General features: G+C 39.2%; 1 protein-coding gene across 1 annotated transcript; it reads right to left on the bottom strand.

Annotated features, from left to right (window-relative positions):
• Positions 1 to 816: 816 nt before the first annotated feature.
• On the bottom strand, positions 817 to 19,440 carry LOC148304347 (synaptic vesicle glycoprotein 2B-like). The gene is made up of 12 exons (XM_088268486.1): positions 19,178 to 19,440; positions 15,830 to 15,982; positions 14,260 to 14,441; positions 12,723 to 12,870; positions 11,438 to 11,600; positions 10,245 to 10,466; positions 7,400 to 7,520; positions 5,975 to 6,133; positions 4,717 to 5,093; positions 3,579 to 3,790; positions 1,921 to 2,080; positions 817 to 1,425 (listed from the first exon to the last, which is right to left on the bottom strand). Exons 2-12 carry the CDS (start codon positions 15,900 to 15,902, stop codon positions 1,245 to 1,247), a joined length of 1,998 nt encoding a protein of 665 aa, XP_088124612.1. The 5' UTR covers positions 15,903 to 15,982; positions 19,178 to 19,440; the 3' UTR covers positions 817 to 1,244.
• Positions 19,441 to 19,923: the final 483 nt, after the last annotated feature.

The following is a 19,923-nucleotide window of genomic DNA, read 5'->3' as shown; positions in this document are numbered from 1 at the left end:
GGCACATAGTGTGTGACACATTTGGTAATGTCTGACACATGGGCACACAGCCTGTGACAGCTTTGGTAACAACAAACACATGGGCAAACCCTCTGTGATAGTTTTGGTAATACCAGACACACAGTGTGTGACACATTTGGGAATGGCTAACAAATGGGCTCAGAATCTGTGACAGCTTTGGAAATACCAAATACACAGGCACACAGTCTGTGACACTTTTGGTAATGCCTGACATTTAGGCACACAGTCTGTGACAGCTTTGGTAATGCCTGACACTTAGGCTCACAGTCTGTGTCAGCTTTGGTAATGCCTGACAATTAGGCACATAGTTTTGACACCTTTTGTAACGCCTGACACATAGGCACAGAGTCTGTGACACCTTTGGTAATGACCGATACATAGGCACATAGTCTGTGACAGCTTAGGTAATACCAGACACACAGGCACAGTCTGTGACAACATTGGCAATACCAAACACATAGGCACACAGCCTGTGCCAGCATAAATAATGAGCAACACACGGTGTGTGACCACGGGCACGCAGTCTGTGACGGTGCAGTATCTGAATAAAAAAGCCTCAATTTCTCTCGTCATCCATCACTCCATGTGTCCAAACCATATTTAAAAAATAAATGCATAATTTTGTTATCAAAAAAACAATACATATATAAATTTCTCACAAAATTATTCACTTATCTGTACCGTACAGCTTATAAGGCACTGTGTTAGATCAATGCAGTGTTACCTTGATCGATAGACACAATATAATACTTGGGAGTTCCATCAATAACAAAAAATTACCAAAGAATCAATGTATGGTGGTCAAATATAATTTTTTAGTTATTGGTAAAAAATAAAAATAAAACTCTAAAATCAAAAATGGCAAGAATTAAAAATACAAATACAAAAAAAATCTCACAAATTCAATAAAATATGTAAAATACAACTAATATAAAATAATCATTATATATGGCGGTTCGAGATGTCAAATTCAAATTGATTCAAATAAAGAACACCAGAGATAAAATACGATTAATCTCTTTTGAAAGATGGCAACATTTCGTGAAATGCGATAAAAGTACCTATCCATGCGTATAATTAAAAAATACCTATATACTTTAGTCGGAAATCATACAAATAAAATTGTTCGGATTTTAAAATTTCACTCATTTTTTTTAATTTTTCTTCTTGTTTCGAATGACGTCACACAGTCAGTTTTCATTATTTTTTTTTCTCGGTTACTTTTACATCGCGTTGGCACTGCTGTCGGTTATCCGCGTGGAGGTCACCGCGCCGATCACGGCGAAGAAAGCCATTATGAGCGTCGCGAGGACGTAACTGTTCAGGGTCATGCTGGAGTATATGGCCGACGCGATCAACGCAGACAGATTCGCGAGGGAGAAGATGAATCCGTGGGCTGTGCACCTGCCAAAAACAAAGAGAAATGAAAGTATGATCGAAAATAATATAAGGTCTTAGTGAGCGAGTTCCTGCGAATTAATCTCAATTAATTAGTATCTGAGGAGTGAGTTCTTATGAGTTAAACTGTATCCGAGGAGTGAGTTCTTATGAGCTAAACTGTATCTGAGTAATGTCTTCTTATGAGCTAAACTGTATCTGAGGAGTGAGATCTTGCAAGCTAAAATGTATCTGAGGGGTGAGAATTTGTAAACTAAAATGTAACTGAGGAGTGAGATCTTGTAAGCTAAAATGTATCTGAGGAGTGAGTTCTTTTGAGCTAAACTGTATCTGAGGAGTGAGATCTTGTGAACTAATCTGTATCTAAGGAGTGAGATCTTGTAAGCTAAACTGTATCTGAGGAGTGAGTTTATGTATCTATAATATAGTCGTAGACCCTGGAATGCTCCGACTTATCTTCTTTCATATAAAAAGGAAGAACGGCACATGTTTCATGGTTACCTCAAGTGCACCGGGTAGGACTCCACTATGAGTATGGTGACGCCGACGTAGGGGAACACGAGCAGGGCCACGAACACGGCGCTGAAGGCCATTATGGACGCCTCCGACTGCAGAAAGTAGATGGCCGGTGTGGACAGCGATGCCAGCACAAGGCCGCCAACTGCAAACATGCATTTTCCCAATATCACTAATACAGTAGAGTCTTCCACCTCCCAGGAGCGGACCGGAGAATACAGGACAATAGTCCTAAACAAAGAAGTTATGAGAGGTTCAAATGGTGATTAGACTAGAAGGAATGTGTATTTGATTACGCATTTGTATCGATTGTTGCGCGGTATGATCGATAATCCTGAAATTATCCGGAGCATTGGTCTGTATGTTCCCCGTAGTTAGCTAAGACAGCGCCGACATAGATTGTTTCACATTCCGATACACAGGACCAACCTGCCGATGGTTATGCCTGTAAGAAGAGCTACCGCTATGTTGAACAATATCTCATTAGGTATTGATCTGTTCCATGTGTATGAAGGAGTTTTCCGAAGCGTGATTCCTCTACACCTTTAGCAATAGTTCTTGCATATATTTTATTTTAATGTATTTTTAATATATACGATTTTTTTTTTATAGTTTGCAATGTATATATTAATTGAAATAAATCAATTGAAATTGAAAATTGAATTGTGTTTGTTTTCATAGTTCAGAAAACAACCTCTCACTATAAACGGTACTGCATGGAGCTGGAAGGTGAATTCTTGAAAACTGTGTCAAGTTTTGATATTGCTTAGATTGACCGCCAAAACTAAGGATCGGAACATCCGGCCGGATCATTTTCCGTTTGATCACTGACATACAGACACTAGAGTAAGAAGGGTAATTTTTTATTGAAAGCTGTCCCACCGCATGCCCAGATCTGATACAGAAGCATCTAGGCTTCCTGACAGATCTGTTCTTGCTAAGCAATTTTTTTATTATTTTGAACTAAGTTGCGAAATTTATTGAAAATGTGAAACAATATAAAATTGTATCCCGATTTTAACCGGATCCACGCGGCTCGCATAACCGTATGTGTTTTCACAAAACATGCCCCATACGCGGCTGACATAAGCGTATGTATTTTTACTTTGCTCCAAGTTTCGAACCTCAGTTCAACTTGGAGGGATTTTTTCATGGTGTGGAACTTTGGATAAAATAATACGTCAATCCTTGGCCTTATGACATCTGTTGAAATATCTGACTAATAATTTGTAACATCACAAGGATAAATAAAAGAACAGATCCCTGATTTTTCTTTTGCGGTCGGTAATTAGTCCGCGCCATAATCATGCCCTATATCTGTCTCACTCTCGACGCTATGCATCGCCAGTGGGTAAGAGTGACACACGATGCGTGCTTTGATTTATTTATGTTACGATCTTATTTGTTTATATTACGATATATTTCAAGAATAATGTGACACAAGTGTATTATAGAGTACCAAAAAGGCACAATGAATCCCATTGAACGTTTTTGTTGAGGAAAATAGATGATTTTTTAACTAAATACATGATAAAAGTAATCGTTTAAAAAATGGCGAAATACCGCCGCGCACGGGCGTCTTTCAGCAACAAAGTTAACGCGAATAAAAGGTTAAGTAAGAAGGGTAAGAGGAAAGCCCTCACTGGTGGCGGGCAGCACGGGCAGCGCAACGGCGAGCAGCGCGGCGGCTGCGGCGGCGCCGGCGATGGCCGCGCGCGTGGCGATGCGCTCGCGCATGTAGATGTTGTGGTCGGCCTCCAGCGCGCAGGCAGGCGACAGGCCCAGGATGGTGCTGTTCAGCAGCCGGCACCCCGCGTCCATGTGCCGCGCCGTGTTCAGGTCAGTGTCGATGAATCTGGGGGACACTCCGTGTTAGTTACTGCTGTAATTAATTACTGCTATTGCTAGTTATTGCTGTCATCATTGTTGTTAGTTATGTCATCATTGATGATGTCATTAGTTATTGTATTACTTTCGTTAGTTGTTGCTGTCATTAGTTATTGTCTTACTTTCGTTAGTTGTTGCTGTCATTTATTATTAACCATATCCGCTCCCTAGGTGGAGCATATAGAGTCCACAAACTGTCTCCAGGCTTTTCTGTCGGCTGCCAGCTCCCTTGCACCCTCCCAAGTCAGATCCGCGTCCCGAAGTTCTGACGAGAACTGCCGACGAATTGTCAGCAGTGGTCGTCCTGGGCGGCGCGAACCTGATGCCTGGTAAAAGAGGCAAGCTTGATTAAGGCTCTCAGGAGGCATGCGGAGTACATGGCCAAGCCAACTGAATCGCCTTTTCTTGACGACAGTTGTGACCAAGATTTGCTGTCATTAGTTATTGTATTACTTTCGTTAGTCGTTGCTGTCATTAGTTATTGTGTTACTTTTATTAGTTGTTGCTGTCATTAGTTATTGTATTACTTTCGTTAGTCGTTGCTGTCATTAGTTATTGTGTTACTTTTGTTAGTTGTTGCTGTCATTAGTTATTGTATTACTTTCGTTAGTTGTTGCTGTCATTAGTTATTGTATTACTTTCGTTAGTTGTTGCTGTCATTAGTTATTGTATTACTTTCGTTAGTTGTTGCTGTCATTAGTTATTGCCATTGCGAGGACTTGTTACTCAGTCACGAATAGTTACGAGCAAACCCACCAGGTTGCCCGCACTGGTAAACCTACTTGGTTGTTAGCCCTGCGTACTGAACGCAAAAGAGTCCACAAAAAACTGCGCGCAAACGCAATCTTTCTCTTCCTGCACAATTATTCCTCTACTTCCACAGCAAGATATTACCTGGATCCCTGGAAGAGGCTGCCCTCGAAGAAGGTGTACGAGCTCATGATGTTGGAGAACTCCACGTCCGTGAAGGAGCAGTGCCTGAAGACCACGTGCGAGAAGGTGACGTCGCGGAAGGCGCAGCGCACAAACGTGCAGTTCTCGTACACCACGTTCTCCACGGAGGTCCCGTTGAAGAGGCGGTCCGCGTAGGCCGCGCCCTCCACGCGCGTCGCGCCCGCCGCGAAGGCCGCCCGCTTGTGGCGGAGCACGAGCCCCGGCGCGTACTCGCCCGCCGCCACCTGGCAGAAGAGCGCGCAGCAGAGCGTGGCCGCCAACAGCGCGGTCGTGCGCGCCAGCGGCGCGGAGAACAGCTGCAGGAACGAGTTCCAGAACTGCAGGGGACGGGAGATTTTTCCAGAGTTAATTTTATTATCTTTTGTAACAGGCACAAGATTAAACTTATTTATTTAAACTTTATAAAGTTAATTAACTTTGTTTTCAGCACTTTTTTAAAAAAAAAACAAGTGAATGAATCCAGCATACACATAGCGCTCACTCCTTTCAAGAACGGCATATATCAAAAATAGACAATTTTCAGTTGTGCATGTTTTAGGAATGCCCAGAAAATGTAATATATCCCAGCAAAAGAGGAGTCAGGATCCTTATTTGTTTCTTGGTGAATTTCCGTGAGTCCCTTGATTTAGAATTTTTTTGAATATCTAATATAGATAATATTGGTCCCTGATTCTTATGTGAATGTTATCTAACATCAGATAGGTATTGAAATCGAAAGTCCACTGATTTTCTGATATCGCTCACTCCTTTCAAGAACGTCATAAATCAAAAAACTCGATTTTTCAGGAGAACGTTTTTAATGTTTAAAAATATAATACAATGTATTAAAAATAAATATCAAGCCAATTATTGAACTTTTTATTGTGAAACAGATCTTTTTAGGTAAAACCTGAAAGTTTTTTATCCATTTGAAAAATATTAATTATATTTAAAAAAAATTATTAAACAATACCTTTTCTTCAAAATGCAAAAACAACACTTTTTGCCCTGTAGCGGGTAAATATTAAGTAAAAAATATGTCGCTTTTGCTGGGATATAGTACATTTTCTGGGCATTCCGAAAACATGCACACCTGAAAATTGAAAATTTTTGATATATGACGTTGTTGAAAGAAGTGAGCGATGTGTCAGGGGTAATATTGACCGCCCACACTCAACTGTCGGGATATCGTATGACTAAGATCGCACGAGCTGGTCACCTGATGCACGCTGAAGGCCATGTCGGCCAGCACGGAGGCCGGGGGCGCCTGGTTGCGGGCGCAGGCGCTCCTCTTGGCGGGCAGCTCCAGCTCGCTCAGCTGGTAGCCGCCCCCGCCCGCGGCCGCGCCGCCTCCCGAACGGTTCTTCTTGTAGATGCGCTGCAGACACAAACAACTTGGGTACAATAGATGAAAATTTACATACGCCCGTATTTTTTGCTTCGATAACATCTTCAATCCTTTCTTCTTTGAATTGAAAGGATATTAAACGTGTCCCCCCTTAGAGACCGAAAAAATAAGTACGCTCAAAATGGAAAGCACTCTCAAATAAAAATGTACCCTCAAAATGGAGAGTACCCTCAAATAAAAATGTAACCTCAAAACGGAAAGTACGTTCAAAATAGAAAATACCCTTAACCTTTTCATAGCCGCAAATAAATTACGCGGCAGTGCTCAACAGGCCAAGTATTTTTTTGAAAAAAAAAAGTTGTCTAAAGATTTTTTTTGTTGATGTTTTTATTGAATTATAATTTACTTACCAAATATTATATCCCGCATCGATTGTTAGAGTTTTATTCTTGAAGTTAAACCAGTTTAACTAAAATTTTCAGGGTTGTCACACTAAGTCGCACACGCAAGTTTTTATTAAATTTAATATTAACACACAACTATTATTTATCAATGGAATATTTTAAAATAATAAGAAAAACACAAAAAAAATGAGCAAAATAAAAACCCCTGGCGTTCAAAACAATCGATTAAAATAATCAATATTTCAAGTGGTTTGAGTGGTAGCCCTAATGACATCTGTCAACTGTCAGCTGAAAGTGATACCGATAAATCACTTAAAAGTATTTAAAAACTTTATAAAATATTTTGTGACAACTTCAACTGATGGCAATGTATGTTCCGTTTTTGACAGATTGTCAATATGAGTTAAAACTGCGGAGTAATACGTCATCAAAAGTACTGACGAGATATCTCGTCTCTGGCCATACGGGCACTCCGCCATTTGCCGAGATATCTCGTCTCTGGCAACCATCGGGTTAAAATGGAGAGTACGTTCAAAATAGAAAATACCCTCAAAATGGAAAGTACGTTCAAAATACCCTTAAAATGGAAAGTACGTTAAAAATAGAAAATACCCTTAAAATGGAAAGTACGTTCAAAATAGAAAGTACCCTCAAATTGAAAAATCCCTCAAAGTAGAAAGTACCCTCAAAAGGGAAAGTTCCCTCAAAATTGGTTACTTTCAAAATAAAAAGTACCCTCATGTCAAAATACAATACAAGTTTAAAAACATTTCACAGCTAATGTTTCACATGCACAAATTGATCTGTAGAATGACTGTGAGAGCACCGACTTCCGCAGTCTTTTTAACATTTGTCGAGACGTGAGTATGGGTGGGGATGGCTTCCAACGCACCTGGTAGATCATGAGCGCCTCCACCTCCCGCCCGCACTCCAGCAGGTAGCGGGGGGACTCGTGCGCCCAGATGAGCCCCGCGAGGGCAAACACCGTCGGCAGGGTGCACAGCAACAGATATCTGGAACGACAAATTATTAACAACATTTTGAGTGTGTCCAAATACTTGTTCGCAAAATCTGGATTATCTCCAATTACAGGAGTTATTTTCATATTATTTTTTGACATCTCATCAAAGATGAAGAAGAACATGAAAGTCTGAGAATATGTAATATAAGAGTTTCTGCTTAGTAAAAAGCTTCTTTACATCTCACCAATAGATGTCTCTAGTGAAGTTCTACTGATTCAAGAACAAGGTTTCTAAATTGGTTCATATATATATAGAACTTCCAAGAATTTGAGTAGTGTGGTTGTCAATAATGGGTAGAGTTGGTGAATGTGACACGTGTGTAAAGTGATCACTTAAACCAGCCTATGACGGTCTTCAGCCCCGTAAATGCCCAGACTTCCATATTCTTCTTCATCTTTGATGAGATGTCAAAAAATAATATAAAAAAAAATTAATTTATATATATTTTCAGCCATGTACACTGAGTTCATGATTTTTTAAAATACAATATTTCGGAATAACAGTGCGAAAAAAGAGAGATTAAAATTCATTTGACCCTTTGAGGACAGATTAAAAATATATTTTACTTCACACATTTTTATTTCTAGAAATTATTTACAAATATGTGTATACGGCAACTCAAAATTTACTGAAAATTGTGCACACAGATTGATACAATATTTTTCCCTCAACAAAATCAAAAATACACATTGTGTGCCTGGTGGTTAGCAACAAAGACCATGTTTTGTTAAGTATGATGAAACCCTTATCCGCACCCCAATGGTGCATAGGGCACTGCGTCATATAAACGCAGTGTTATCTTGATCGTTTTACACATGAAGGAAAGGTGATCGGCCCTCCGCTTCAGGTACCAGTCCTGGATAATATTGAATAAATATGACAGTGAAAAAATCACTTATATTTATTTTACCCCCCTTGGGAATCGAACCCGGGACCTCCAGAACGGTAGCCGAGCGTGTTGAGGACGGAGGCGGACAAATCAGGCGGACAAATCAGACGGACGAGGCAGACTTGTTAAGTATAAATAAATATATTTTATACGGGTTCAATAACTAAAAATATTTCGAAAATCTTACCCTCCCATATCCAACCTGCATATTATACAAATAATAATTTACATAAAATCCTCGATAACTCAAAATCTAAAATTGATTTATTACAAAAAAGTGGTGTATATGAAATTTCGTGTGGAGATTGTGATAGAAAATATATACTGGCCAAACTGCGAGAAATTTAAAGATTAGAATTAAAGAACATCATAGCGGTCTTGTCAGTAATTATTTTTCGGAATTTGCAAATCATATAATAGATACTAATCACTCATTTCACTCTCATAAATTAAAATTATCACACCTTGTTCCATATAAAGGCCAAATTATGAATTATCTCGAAAATTTAGAAATCCAAAAAAACCTAAATTCTAATAATAATTTATTAAATAACATATTGTTTCAAAATTCTTCACCTTTGCTTTCCATTTTTCCTTTGTTTTCAAACTCCGCCCCTTGAATAACCCCTTTCCCTTACTTTCCCCTCTCCTTATTTATATGTAGAACAATTTTATATTTTATATTTTAGTTATTATACAGACCTGAATGATGGAAGTTTAACTTCTGAAACATGTAGTCTATAATAAAACTCAAGTGGTAAAAAACAAATGTTTTCTTTAATCATTATAAATAAAAGCATTTATTCTTAAAAATATGAGTTAATATAAAACACTACTTATTTCTAGTATTATTATGACTATAACTCACCGCCATTTTGTTTATTTCGTTCGATAACCTCACAAAATTGATAAACTAAGATACAGATAACCTATAAATATCCCGACATGTGCACATCGCCACAATAAATAGTCTGAAATAAGCTCCGAGACAATGATACCAACATGAAATCCATACAAGCACTATTTCTGTTACATAGGCAACACATATTGCACTATGGTTTTAACTAGAAACCTGTAGGCAGTTAGACAATTTATTTTAAATTTGTGGTTAGCAGCAGTAACCAGTTGTCCTGAAAGGGTTAACAGGTTAATATCCTAGCTGCAGACAAGCCTCAGTAGGGGTTTTGCGGGTTATTCGTTTAAATAATAAAACTGACTAACTAACCATCACGCCGCTTCTCCGCAGGGGTAGGCAGAGAGAATAGAACGCCACACTGTCTTTGTAAACATTCTTCGCCTCTTCCACGTTCATGCATCTCCTCATACATACCCGCCGATTGTTACGACTCCTAACCTGACCACTTTCAAGTATTTGGCATACCTGATCGTGCCATGTTTTTCTCGGTCTTCCTCTGCTCTTTTTTTTTTTCACTAACATTCGCCTCATAAATTTGTTTTACCGTTCTTTCCTCACTCATTCGTTCTACATGTCCAAACCATCTCAACACACCTTTCTTAATTTTATCGATAATTTTTTTCTTAATTTTATTGGACGCCAAAATATGATAAACGGTCATGATAAGCGGTGTTGCATAAGCCGTAGCTAGATTTCAGAGTCACTTGGACGTTAGGTAATTAAAAAAAAAAGCTTTAGACAACTCCATAATACTAAGGTTATTTATTTTTAAGTATTTGGCATACCTGATCGTGCCATGTTCTTCTCGGTCTTCCTCTGCTCTTTTTTCCACTTACATTCGCCTCATAAATTTGTTTTTCTTTCGTTTAAATAATAATAAGCAGTAATGAAGCATCATTGTGCCGCCCACCTGTGCCAGGCGCTGAAGTGCTCCCGGTTCTCTATGAGCGTGGCGGGCCCCGTGGAGGGCAGCAGCGCGGCGGCCAGCCCGGCCGCGGCCAGCGCGCCGAGGCTGGCGCAGCCCAGCAGCGGGGGCAGCGCGCGCGCCCGCCGCCCGCGCCCGCCCGACAGCTCGGCCAGCGCGCTGGCGGCGGACACGGGCGCGCCGCCGATGCCTATGCCCGAACAGAACCTGGAACAGATCGCGAGCGAAATCAACTTGCTACTATTTTTGCGGCTATCGTGCTGTTTCCCTGCAGTGATAATAAAGTGGTAATTTTCTTCAATCCCAGGTTATAATAATAATTTGGATAATTTGTATAGCGCCATTTTCGTAAAATACTACCTCAAGGGCGCTTATAAGGACATTTTTATTTAAATTTTTTTAATTATGATTTTATGTTATAAGTGTTATAAGTTTATGTTATAAGTCCGCCTCCGTAGTGTAATGGTCAGCACGCTAGGCTACCATACTGGAGGTCCCGGGATCGATTCCCAGGGGGGGTAAAATAAATATAAGTGATTTTTTCACTGTAATATTTATTTAATATGACCCTGGACTGGTACCTGAAGCGGAGGGCTGATCACCTTTCCTTCGTGTATTTAACGATCAATATAACACTGCTTCTATATGATGCAGTGCCCTATGCACCATTGGGTGCGGATAAGGGTTAGAAGAAGACATTTGATAAACTGAATTTTTTGCTTAACCTGTCTGGGAGTATGGACGTCAGTGTGAATTTTCCTTAAAGGAGTATGGACGTTAATGAACGTCCAAGTCCGTCTGTAGTTAGTATGATGTAACTTGCATGGCAATGACATCTGTGGATAATTGTGTGTAATTTTGTCATAATTGAAAAATATTTCAAATAGGTGTTTTTTTTATTGAATTATTTTAACTTAATTTACATCTTCATAATACATCGATTTAATGAAGAAAAAAAATTGTTTTTCATGTAAAAAGAACCCACTCCCCAGAGAAAGTCGGACATTAATTTTTTTACTCCCGGAAAGGTTAAAATATCTTGTTTTTCTTCGAAACAAGTCATCATACCGCCGATTATTCCGACTCCACTCCTCAACCATTTGGAACACTTGATCACACAAAGTTTTCCTCGGCCTTCCTCTGCTTCCCTTTCCCTATTTCAAGTATATAACACTCACCTGGCCATCATGAAGGGCCCCAGAGTAGGCATGAAGGCGGCGATGACGCTGAAGACAGCGTTGACCCCCAGGCAGGACAGGAGCGTGCGACGCCGCCCCATGCGGTCAGAGAGGTTGCCCCAAACCACCGAGCCGCAGGCGATGCCTACCAGAGTGATGGAGCCTAGAAGAAGCGTTTAGAGCTTGTAACTTATAGCTCCGCAGATGGCACACATTTTGTGAAAATAATGCCAATTTAGGTGTGACAAATTTCGTAATACTAACAGGTGCAAATTTGGTAATACTCATGCGCACAAGTTAAAATAAACACATTTGGTTATGCCAATGAATATTTATACTCACAGTTTACGACACATTTGGTAATGCCCTTCCATGTTTGGCAAACAGTTTATGACACGTTTAATAGTGCCCATGCATGTGTGGCACTCAGTTTGTGAAACATTTAGTAGCGCTCACTCTACGTTTGGCACACAGTTTGTTACACATTCAATAGTGCCCACCCCGCGCTTGGCACATAGTTGTGACACATTTAGTAGTGCTCATCCTACATTTGGCACACAGTTTGTAATACATTCAATAGTGCCCACCCCGCGCTTGGCACATAGTTTGTGACACATTTAGTAGTGCTCATCCTACGTTTGGCAAGCAGTTTGTGATATATTTAGTAGTGCTCACCCTACGTTTAGCACACAGTTTGTTACACATTCCATAGTGCCCACTCCACGCTTGGCACATAGTTTATGACACATTTAATAGTGCCCGCCCCGCGCTTGGCACATAGTTTGTGATACATTTAGCAGTGCTCATTCTATGTTTGGCAAGCAGTTCTACGTTCAGCAACACATTCAGTAGTGTCCGAAACCATTAAGAATTCCAGTAGTGATCAGGTCTTTAAGAACAATGTCCGTCGATGGTTGCTTCTCGTTGGAAGGGACAAGGTAGAAAGTGAATTAATTTAAGTCCAGGTGTAATTATTTTATTGTAAAACCTTTATACTGTAAATTGTTATTGTATCTATTGTATGTAATGTATATAATCTAATTATTAAAAAAAAAAAAAAAATTGTATTGACATGTAAGTATTTCGGCTCAACACAGACCATGCCTAAAGAGCCGTAATACACATAGTAAAAAAAAAATGTATGTATCTATGAAATAAATAAATAAAATTAAAAAAAAATAAACAAATTACTCTCATATAGTCGACCAGGGAGGTCCTGACATGACACGCACAGAATAAGATATGTTTCAGATTCATTTTAATGAGTAGAATAATAAGGACTTACCCAACCACCACTTCTGTCTGGAGGTCATGCAGAACTCTACGTCCGCGGAAGGCAGCACGTATGGGATGGACGCGTACTCCACGCCTGACGCGGCCAGCGCCAGGCCCAGGACTCCTCCCATCATGAGCTGGTGGCCGCCGAAACCGGCCTGCGACATCAAAAAGACACATGAACTTCTTCAACAACAAAAACAAACATATCGCTCACTGCTTTCAAGAACACCATAAATCAAAAATCGTCAATTTTCAGTTGTGCATGTTTTCGGAATGCCCAGAAAATGTACTATATCCCAGCAAGAGCGGCATCTTTCTAACTTAATATTTACCCGCTACAGGGCAGAAAGTGTTGTTTTTGCATTTCGAAGAAAAGGTATTATTTAATTATTTTTTTTAAATACACTAAATATTTTTCAAATGGAGAAAAAAACCTTCAGGTTTTACCTAAAAAGATCTGTTGCACAGTAAAAAGTTCAATAAGTGGCTTGATATTTATTTTTAATACATTGTATTATATTTTTAAACGTTAAAAACGTTCTCCTGAAAAATCAAGTTTCTTGATATATGACATTGTTGAAAGGAGTGAGCGATATGTGGATTTAAAAGTAAATTCATCTTTAAGTTTAATATCGGGTATGTTATTCAGGCTAAAAGCTTTAAATAACAGAGATTATTCAAACAGGGATTTTATATTAACATTTTTTGCCAGTATACCCACGATATGCATGTATTTGAGTCGAACACTGCAATACAATGTATTAAAAATAAATATCAAGCCACTTATTGAACTTTTTACTGTGCAACAGAAGCCCGCCAGGTGTCTTCTTGTGGCCCGCGGAGCATTTCACACATTTTTTCTTTAAGTGTGCATAAAACCATTGAACGTTAAAAACGTTCTCCTGAAAAGTCTAGTTTTTTGATATATGACGTTGTTGGAAGGAGCGAGCGATATGGGTTGCCCAACAACGTATGAGGAGCTGAAGAGGGTTTCGGAAAATATACCAGAATGGCGAAGGAGATGACATCTGTTGCTGCAGACCAATCCACAGGATTGAGACCAGAGAAGGAGATAGTAACTTTACTTTAAGGCCCAGTATTCGATAAGTCTTTTGATTTATGACGTTCTTGAAAGGAGTGAGATCCTGAGAGTTTCATGGCGTGATGGGGTCACCAACCTAGAGGTCCTCCGACGGATGAATACCAATAAGGAACTCCTACCAACCTTCAAGCAGAGTGCGTTGATGTACTTCGGGCACGTCATAAGAAATGAAAAATATCATCTTCTCCACCTAATCATACAAAGAAAGATTGAGGCGAGAAGAACTCAAGGACGCCCAAGGACATCATGGCTGAAAAACCTACGACAAAGGTTTGGCAGGAGCACCAAATCTCTGTTCCGAGCTGCAGCATCTAAAGTAAAGATAGCCATGATGATCGCCGATCTTTATTAGAAGTGGCACAATAAGAAGAAGAAGAAGAAAGGAGTGAACGAAATGCACCTTCTCTAAACACTTTCAAGGAGTGTCCAGAACCCGGCTCACCTGTCTGATGGCGTCCTCGTGGAACTGCGCCAGCACGTTGACGTCCTGGTACTGGATGAGCTCGCCGCTGTCGCCGAGCTCCGCCCCGCCCGCCGCCCCCGCCGCGGGGTCCTGCAGCGCCGCCGCGGGGGCACCCTCGCCCTCCGAGTACGCCATGCCCGACCGGCCGAGGCTGCCGAAACCTGCGCGCCACAAGGAGACTGTGAGGGCTTGCCGAGAGCTACCGCGGGGAGCACGATTCTAGAGGAAGTTTATTCTTCTAACCCTTATCCGCACCCAATGGTGCATAGGGCACTGCATCATATAAACACAGTGTTATCTTGATCGTTAACACATGAATGAAAGGTGATCAGCCCTTCACTTCAGGTACCAGTCCAGAGTAATATTGAATAAATATTAAAGTTAAAAAATCTGTACCATAGCTCGCTCTCAAGAACTATGTGAGTCGTATAACCTTCTTAATGGTTAAACGCAGTGTTTATTTGAAGGTTAACACATGAAGGGAAGGATATCAGCCCTCCGCTTCAGGTACCAGTCCAGGGTAAAATTGCATAAATATTAGAGTTAAATATCGCTTCTTTTTATTTGACCCCCCCCCCTGGGAATTGAACCCGGGACCTCCAGCACGGCAGCTAAACACGCCGATCATTACACCACGGTGGCGGACAAATATACAAAACAATAACAAAACTAACTAACTAACTAACACGCCGCTTCTCTGCAGGGGTAGACCGAGAGAATAGAGCGCCCAACCTCTCTGTCTTTGCAAACATTCTTCGCCTCTTCCACATTCATGCATTTCCTCATACATACCCGCCGATTATTTCAACTCCTGATCCGAATTTTCCTCGGTCTTCCGCTGCTTCTTTTTCCAACTACATTTGCCTCATAAATTTGTTAAGCCGTTTTTTCCTCACTCATATGTTCCGCATGTCCAAACCATCTCAACAACACACCTTTCTTAATGTTATCGATAATGTTTATGTCAGCCTTGCATTCTTTCCTTATTACACCATTCGAACATGTATCGTCCATCGTTTTTATTATTTATTTAATTATTTATTAATTGAACGGTTAAGGTTAAAGCCTTTAACATAATACATATATATATAGTAACTAATATAAAAAACACTAATGAATACACTAATAGAGAAACAAAAAGTCTTAAACATAAAATAATAATAAAATAACAAATAGTAAGCACTGGTCAATACACGTCTCCTTCACACACTATCAGCGAGCAGCGAGAGAGAGTGAAACACAACGTTTACATTTATCCATCATAACATGGAGAAGAAATGCTGAGAAAGTACACACTTCAAGGTGGATAGCAATATATTAAATAAATCTATACTTTCAAAAGCATTGGCTAACATGTGAAGCCGCGGAATCGAAGAGAACATGGCATAGTTTGCATTATGTACAAATACTGCAAATACAGATTTGCGGCACATACGTCTGGACGATCGTATTTCGACTGCATTCAGTCTGCTTTCATCCATCTTTTGCCAACTCCGTGATTCGCAATGATTTGGCATTGTCAGAGGGCATTGTGAATGGGTTGATTTACCTTGCTGATTCCTGGCGGAGTTCTCAGAGTCTGAGCGCGCCCTCACCAGGCAAGCCTGCTCCTCCGAGGACATGGCGGCAGGGGCCGGGGGGCGCAGCAGCACAGGGCACACACACTCTCTACTGCGGGGTGGGGCACAGCGCCGGGACACATCTGGAACAGAGACCGACATTACCAACCCGAGAGACGCAAGTTAATCCGACTACGGATCATCACCAAGCATCATTCTTTTGTTGGGTATTACACCGCAAGACAAAAAAATGACGAGTTTACCTGCTACTGCACCCCTTGACTTTACTGAACCCTTTTTCTAAGAAATCCTTTATCGATACCTCTTTCTTTTGTTGGATAAATTAAGGACACTATGTATCACCTTTCTACAATATTTACATTTTAAAATGTCTCCACAGTCTTGTTTTACCCGCGTTTCAGTGAACATAACACAACAATCATAACCTACTTCTTAACCGGATCCACGCGGCTCGCATAACCGTATGTATTTTAACAAAACATGCCCCATACGCGGCTGACAAAAGCGTTTGTGTTTTTACATTGCTCCAAGTTTCGAACCTCAGTTCAACTAAGAGGGATTTTTTCATGGTGTGGAACTTTGGATAAAATAATACGTCGATCCTTGGCCTTATGACATCTGTTGAAATATCTGACTAATAATTTGTAACATTACAAGGATAAATAAAATAACAGATCTCTGATTTTTCTTGCGGTCGGTCGGTAATTAGTCCGCGTGCCATAATCATGCCCTATATCTGTCTCACCCTCGACGCTACGCATCGCCAGTGGGTAAGAGTGACACACGATGCGTGCTTTGATTTATTATGTTACGATCTAATTTGTTTATTTTACGATATATTTCAAGAATAATGTGACACACGTGTATTATAGAGTACCAAAAAGGCACAATGAATCCCATTGAACGTTTTTGTTTAGGAAAATAAATCGTTTCTTAACTAAATACATGATAAAAGTAATCATTTAAAAAACGGCGAAATACCGCTGCGAACGGGCGTCTCTTAGGAACAAAGTTAACACGGTTAAAAGGTTAAATATGAATTAAAAAATAACATGTCTTTTATTATTCCATCACAAACACTCGACCATAAACGAACCGTTATGGGTCTTTAAGGTTCTGGCAATCTGATACCTGGTATATAATGGCAATTTCTAAGTACAATTCATGAGTAAGATCTTTTATTTTAACCTTGAAGTAACGAGTAGTCATCACATATCGCTCACTCCTTTCAAGAACGTCATAAATCAAAAATCGTCAGTTTTCAGTTGTGCATGTTTTCGGAATGCCCAGAAAATGTACTATATCCCAGCAAAAGAGGCATATTTTTTACTTAATATTTACCCGCTACAGGGCAGAAAATGTTGTTTTTGCATTTTGAAGAAAAGGTGTTGTTTAATTATTTATTTAAATATATTAAATATTTTTCAAATGGAGATAAAACCTTCAGGGTTTACCTAAAAAGATGTGTTGCACAGTAAAAAGTTCAATAAGTGGCTTGATATTTATTTTTAATACATTGTGTTATAGTTTTAAACTTTAAAAACGTTCTCCTGAAAAATCAAGTTTTTTGATTTATGACGTTCTTGAAAGGAGTGAGCGATATGTCAAACAATACAAAAAAAAACTAATTAAATATCAAGAATAATTCATTATATGTCAATTTTTATTTTTTTTGAGGACTCGTAAATTTTTTTTGTCTTGCGGTGTATAATAATAATAATAAATTTGGATAACTTATATAGCGCCATTTTCGTAAAAAAAATACCTCAAGGGTGCTTCACTCCGTGTTTGATAATGTCCTAAGAAGACGAAACGCGTCACGTATTAAAATATACATAAATAAATGTAGAATTCATTCCAACAAAAACCGTGTTTAATTTTGGATATATTACCCAACAATTCAATATGGAATTCTACCAACTGTCTGTAGTTACAATAAGCATTATTCTGTTTGGCCCAAGGGTGGCCAACCCGCGGCCCGCCGGGTGCCTTCTTGTGGCACGCGGAGCATATCACATATTTTTCTATAAGTGTACATAATACCATCAATCCATCGTGCATAGTTCGTATCATATTGTATATATGGAAATATCTCACCATGGAGAAAATTTCTTCTATGGTATATTCTTGTTATCAAACAATCACAACATTTTGCGATCGACTTTTAAATACACATTGATAAGAATACAAGCTGCTATAACCGAGCGCTAGAGCGACTCAAAGTCAAAATGCTATGTAAAAGCTAGTTATACAGTAGCCATGATACTAGTCAAATGAAGCATATTAAATCTCAAATGAGAACAAGAATCACTGATGAGCATTTGGAAAACTGTTTGCGTGTAGCAACAACATCAATCGTTAACATATCAACATTGATGCGCTTAGTTCTGACAAACAAATGCGATCTCTCAGAAGAATGTGCGACAAAACGATGTATGATAGATGTGCGAATAGTGAAATAAGGAAGGAATGCAAAGCTGAGATAAGCATTATCGATAAAATTAAGAAAGGTGTGTTGAGATGGTTTGGACATGTGGAACGAATGAGTGACGAAAGAACGGTAAAACAAATTTATGAGGCGAATGTTAGTGGGAAAAGAAGCAGAGGAAGACCGAGAAAAACATGGCACGATCAGGTATGCCAAATACTTGAAAGTGGTCAGGTTAGGAGTCGTAACAATCGGCGGGTATGTATGAGGAGATGCATGAACGTGGAAGAGGCGAAGAATGTTTGCAAGGACAGAGTGGTGTGGCGCTCTATTCTCTCTGCCTACCCCTGCGGGAAGCGGCGTGATGGTTAGTTAGTTAGTTAGTTTAGTTCTGACAAACAAAAACAGACAGTGTCACAAATTTTAAATTGTTTAATTGTTTATTTTTGTATTGCCTAACTCTTATTAATATGTTTGATTACATTGATGTTATTGTTATTGTTTTATGGAGTTGTCACCCGAAGCGTAATACTGATCACCTTATATTCATGTCATCCACAACCACACAAATCCAACACACCCATACAAGTAAAAATAAAACGATTAAAAGAAGAAAAAAATATGGTTCAATAAACTCCATTCTGACATCTTCGTCATTTGAATATTAGATTTATCAAATAAAATAGTGAGATTTCGAATCCAAAGTCCATTTTTCATTATTTTCAAGCGAAAAATTTTCGGTGTAATAACAAAATGTCATAAATCGACGAAAATTTTGATTTTACAAACGATTCTACGCATCAAATGAAATTTCAATACATTGGTTGCACAAAGCTTATAGTCTAGAACGAATTAAATGCGGACAAAGATAAATAAAAACAAAATTCACCTTGATAGATTGATTATATCTTGTCCCGAATGGCAATTAATTTCCAGGCAGTGCGACCTGTCAAACGGATGTGAAAAACTCGATTTTCTTCCACTAATATTTGGACTTCATGTCCAGACTTGTTTTGAAAAGCAAAACTAATACGATCGCAACATTTTCCGTGTAAGAACAGAACAATATCGGGTAGATTCACGATCGAAACGGATATATTCGAGACACGGGAGTCGAGCTCGGCGAAATTAGACGTACACTTCAATAAACTTATACGTAGAACGGTTTTCGTCGGAACTAAAAGAATTTCATACGTTTGTAAATATTTTTAGGATGGTCAAAATCAGTTTTATATAAAAAATTGCGACAGTGGCGCCTCCGAGAAAAATCGCAAGATGCATGTTTGTCGGAGTGTATAAAGAGTTGCCAGATGTTGAAATAATTATCTCTGGGATGCTGTTGAGATAATTATGTAATGTGGCGATAATATTTTACAATAGTACCTACTTTACAGTATATTTACCAACGGGGGAAAAAAAATCAAAATGTTAAGCCTTACGTACGCGGGGGTTTTTTGAATTCGGAATTTCAGCATTTCGAATTCGTAATAGCGCATTTTCACTCGGAAAAATATAGAATTTATCATACTTTATCCATAAAAATATACTTTAAAAATTTTATCATTTAAATCAGTAAATTCACCTATTAAAATACAGCATTTCAGTATAAATACAGATAATTTCGCATTCCGAATT

This window comes from Brachycentrus maculatus, unplaced genomic scaffold, assembly GCF_059751285.1.
Source record: "Brachycentrus maculatus isolate JH-2025_06_01 unplaced genomic scaffold, ASM5975128v1 h1tg000324l, whole genome shotgun sequence".
Classification (NCBI taxonomy): Eukaryota; Metazoa; Arthropoda; class Insecta; order Trichoptera; family Brachycentridae; genus Brachycentrus; species Brachycentrus maculatus.
Note: the sequence above shows the minus strand (reverse complement) of the source record. Positions and strands in the feature narration are given on the sequence as shown.

What these genes read in the sequence shown, in the direction of transcription:
- LOC148304347 (XM_088268486.1), bottom strand. Translation starts at nt 15,902, where the DNA reads ATGTCCTCGGAGGAGCAGGCTTGCCTGGTGAGGGCGCGCTCAGACTCT. An exon ending in GGGCCCTTCATGATGGCCAG is followed by an intron (nt 10,467 to 11,437) that starts GTGAGTGTTATA and finishes GATCTGTTCCAG; the next exon opens with GTTCTGTTCGGGCATAGGCA. An exon ending in CACTTCAGCGCCTGGCACAG is followed by an intron (nt 7,521 to 10,244) that starts GTGGGCGGCACA and finishes TTGTCGTTCCAG; the next exon opens with ATATCTGTTGCTGTGCACCC.